This window comes from Dipteris shenzhenensis, chromosome 1 (genome assembly GCF_047967505.1).
Source record: "Dipteris shenzhenensis isolate YYH24624 ecotype China chromosome 1, Dip_SZ_1.0, whole genome shotgun sequence".
In the NCBI taxonomy this organism is placed as follows: Eukaryota; Viridiplantae; Streptophyta; class Polypodiopsida; order Gleicheniales; family Dipteridaceae; genus Dipteris; species Dipteris shenzhenensis.
The window spans coordinates 13,753,880-13,757,800 of record NC_141596.1 but is presented as its reverse complement, the minus strand read 5'-3'; the positions used below and the strand labels follow the sequence as shown (position 1 = coordinate 13,757,800).

Sequence of the window (3,921 nt, the reverse complement as noted above, 5' to 3'; positions counted from 1 at the left end):
GACCCATTTTCACATCTTTTGGGAATGTGTTGTAATCAAGAATGTATGGTGGAAGGTTTGCAACGGACTTGAAGCTAACTCAGTATACATCAAACCTGCGTGAAAGATGGCAATTTCGGGAATGATGTTCTCTAGCCTATTTGGTAGATAGAGAGGGCGTTGGTAATTTGAAATGAAAAGGATAAAATTGTAGCGCTTACAGAGCTTGTTTAAGAGTAGGTATTAAGGAGGGTACAAATGTGGCGGTTAGCTAAGACAAAAAGGGTTTTGAAAGGGGATTAAGGAAAGGGGTGGGAGGCAGGGGACACGTGGAGGGGACAGAGGGGAGGGCGCCCCTGTAGGAAGAAATGAGAAAAATAAAAAAAAGGGGGAAAAATTTGGGGGGACAAGTCATAATAAGATTCTGTATTCCAACAAGGAAGAGTATATTCTTAGAAATGCCTCATCGAAATCTTCGTCATCATCTTCATCTTCATCTTCTTCATCGTCTTCATTTTTCCGGTGTTCAAAATTCCATCTTCTCTGTTCTGTGAAAGATCAGTTTTGAGCTCAAAGCTATGGCGAACTTCTGTCAAAGCTCTTCTTTCATCTCCCGCATTTCTTTCCCCTGCACTCCTCCGTTTTCCAAGCTCCCCCCCTTTCCATCCCCCCTTGCTTTTCTGCCTTTCTTCCTTGCTTAGAACCCCCCGCTTTACTCCACCTCCTCCTCCTGTTTCTCTTCCCTTTTCCTCTTCCCTCCTCGCTTCGCTTGCAATCCTTGCCCCCCCCCCCCCCCCCCCTCCCCTTTCCCCTCTTCCCCTTTCCTTCCCTTTCACACATTCTCCTGTCGCCATATTTCCTCTCCCACATCGAACGACTTCTTTCCTTCCCTTGCCCTCCTGCTTCTTCTCTTGACTCCCATCGCGTTTCGCCTTCTCCCGCGGTTTTGCTTGCCGCTCTTTCCCCCCCTTGCATTCGATCATCGCAGTCGCTTTCACTTCCTTGGTCTTAGATCGTCGCTGACTGTGAATGCTGTTTTGATTCTATCGAGTCTTGCACTTTGGTTTTGATCTGTCGCTGCCCCAGCTCAACTTCTTCTCCTCACACATGGCATCCCCCGTTGAAATGTTTCTCGAATGTCGACCTTCTACTCCATCCGCATCGACTGCTCTCAAAAGCATGTCGTATTCCGACGACAAGCTGGAGCGACTGCGTAGCCTTGAGAAGTACTTGAATGCATTGGAAGCCGAGCGTAAGAAGATCGAGGCCTTCAAAAGAGAGCTTCCTTTGTGCATGCAGTTGTTGCATGATGGTAAGTAAAACTTTCCTTCTCCTCTGGGTTTGCGATTCCGAGCTTACGCGGTGCTTTTTTTGCTTCCGGGTGCTAACAAGGAGACTTGAATGGGATGTTCTCTTTGTCTGTCTCTGTCTCTTCCTCTCCTGTATCTCAGCTATTGAGGCGTCCAAAGAGCAGTTGGCTGAATGTCGGCCATCATCGCAGAGGCGGCCTCAAGTTCAAGTGAGTTGTAACTTGAACAATGATTTGAGTGTACAGAGCACAAGCGACAGGGCTGTTCTCGAGGAATTTCTTCCTCTGAAAAAGCCAACTACCACTTCCTCCAAAGAAAGCAACGAAGAAGAGCACGCAGAGGAAAGGATTTGCAGACATGCGAACGAGGATAAACCTAGTTGGATGACTGTTGCACAGTTGTGGTGTCCACAGGCGGAGCTTAACGGCCATAGACAAGAAGTAAAATCCCTGTCCCTGTCGTTTATCCCACCTTGCAAGTTTAAGCTCACCTCAATGTACCTGACATTTGGTTGCTTCTTTGCAGAGATGCTCGTCAGGAACAGGAAATACGGACAAGGGGGACTCGCAGCCCATGCAAGAGCAAGCCTTCAGCTCCTCCAAATTATTCTTGCATTCTAAGCAGAGATCAGGTGGAGCGTTCTTGCCGTTCTCGCGGGACAAGCAAGTAGTTCAACCGTCTCCGAAACCTGGGCCAGTTAATCCTTCAGATCTGGCACTTTCTTGCGGAGATCCAGAGGTCAGCCCGTCTGCCTGTGAGAACTCTTCACCCAACCAAGTCAGGCTAAAAGCAAGGGAAGATGTGCAGCAACAAGCGAAGGAGCTCGTTGTCCAGGGTAATGGCGGTGTAGCGGACGGTGCAAACCTCTGTCAGCCAGCAAGAAAAGCAAGGAGGTGTTGGTCCCCTGAGTTACATCGTCGCTTTGTCAGCGCTTTGCAACAGCTTGGTGGTTCCCAAGGTAGAGCGTCTGCATCGCTTGCCCGCATTTTGTGGCTTATTAAAACGCGGCAAATTACGCACTTGTATCGCGCAATACTGATTCTTACCTCGTTCGTCACAACAGTGGCAACTCCAAAGCAGATACGAGAACTGATGAAGGTTGAAGGGCTTACGAACGACGAAGTCAAGAGCCATCTTCAGGTACACGAACGAGTTTATTCCGCTCTGATTAACTCCTCGTCAGGTTTATTTCTTTGATCTTACCGCTTCTATTGTCTTTGTTTTCAGAAGTATCGATTGCACACAAGAAGGCCCAGTCCATCTCAGTCGACAGCTCCTCAGACGCCACAGCTGGTTGTGCTTGGTGGGATATGGGTTCCCCCTGAATATGCTGCACATGCTGCCCAGCAAACTCCATCGTTGTACAACTCTGCACAACAACCTCACTTGTGCCAGGCATCTGTTACCCAGGAATTCTACTCTCAACTGGGTTCTCCTGATCAAAGGCATTTGCAGTCCTCACTATATTGTGATCAACAGACTGCTCCTGCTCATTCGCAAAGCTCACCGCAAGGGCCTTTGCAGTCCACTGGTCAGTCACCAGCGGGAGTCCATGGGTCAGGTGATAGTTACAGAGAAGAGAGTGTGGGTGAAGATGGCAAATCTGAGAGTTCCAGTTGGAAGCAACAGCCAGGAACAAGGTCTGAAGATCAGAGAAGTCTTGATGGTAGCATAAACGGTAGCCAATCGCAATGCACAGGTGAATATGACACAGACATTGAGGATAGCAGAGGCAGTGAGACCAGTCTAAAGATGTAGGTACGGTGAAAATCTGAGAAATGCAATTGGAAGCAGTTGAGCCAGTGCGTTTTTTCCCCCCGGGATGTTGAAATTCAGCCTTTGGAAACCTGGTGCTTACCACTTTTACAGAAACGAGGGATACCATTCCATTTTTGAACTTTGTGTACCCGGAAGGGAGAGCCACCCCAAGTATGAGAATACATCTAAGAGGAAAACAATTTCTGCACAAAGATCCCGACATCCATAACCTTTGATTAAGGGAGGCCAAGTTTTGAGTGTCCTATCCGCACTATTGCATGCGAAGTTTGTAACGACTGGAGATTGCCGAAGGCATGAATCCCTCTGAATTTTGCTTGTGTTAGCACGTTCCTTTGTTCTAGAAGGAACAGCGTAACGTCAGTTAATCCATGTTTCTAAAGCTTTAACGATGTACAGGAAGCTCTAGATATAAGTAATCACTGCACAGGTACTTGCATTTTTATGAAATGTTTCTGGCCTATTTCTATGTTAGAGATGATTTTTAGAAACTCTAGATATAAGTAATCACTGCCCAGGTACTTGCATTTTTATGAAATGTTTCTGGCCTATTTCTGTCAGAGATGATTTTTAGCTTTGCCCTAATGTATCTTGGTTGTACATGCACTATATTTAACTTATAGGTCTGGAAACCTCTAGATCATTTTGTTTTAAGCACATCTCAGAGGGTATCTACACCAAGCCCGAAAAAGGCTGAGAGTTTTGCTCCTCTGGACAGGTGATATCTATAGATGGCAGGGACTTTTTTAGTAGAAAGGGTGGAGCTATCTTTGCCCGTGCTGGAAAGCTTAAATGTAGTAGAGTGGGTTCTGCAGCTTTGCCATAAAGTTTTAATTCAATCCAACCACTAGTGGGA

At 46.9% G+C, this 3,921-nt stretch overlaps 1 protein-coding gene across 1 annotated transcript; it reads left to right on the top strand.

The window, feature by feature from the left end:
• Positions 1 to 509: 509 nt before the first annotated feature.
• LOC147905420 (Homeodomain-like superfamily protein) lies at positions 510 to 3,529 on the top strand. Its single transcript, XM_087372379.1, has 5 exons — positions 510 to 1,291; positions 1,431 to 1,729; positions 1,815 to 2,247; positions 2,353 to 2,429; positions 2,517 to 3,529. The coding sequence occupies exons 1-5, from the start codon at positions 1,087 to 1,089 to the stop codon at positions 3,045 to 3,047; spliced, it is 1,545 nt and encodes a 514-aa protein (XP_087228505.1). The 5' UTR covers positions 510 to 1,086; the 3' UTR covers positions 3,048 to 3,529.
• Positions 3,530 to 3,921: the final 392 nt, after the last annotated feature.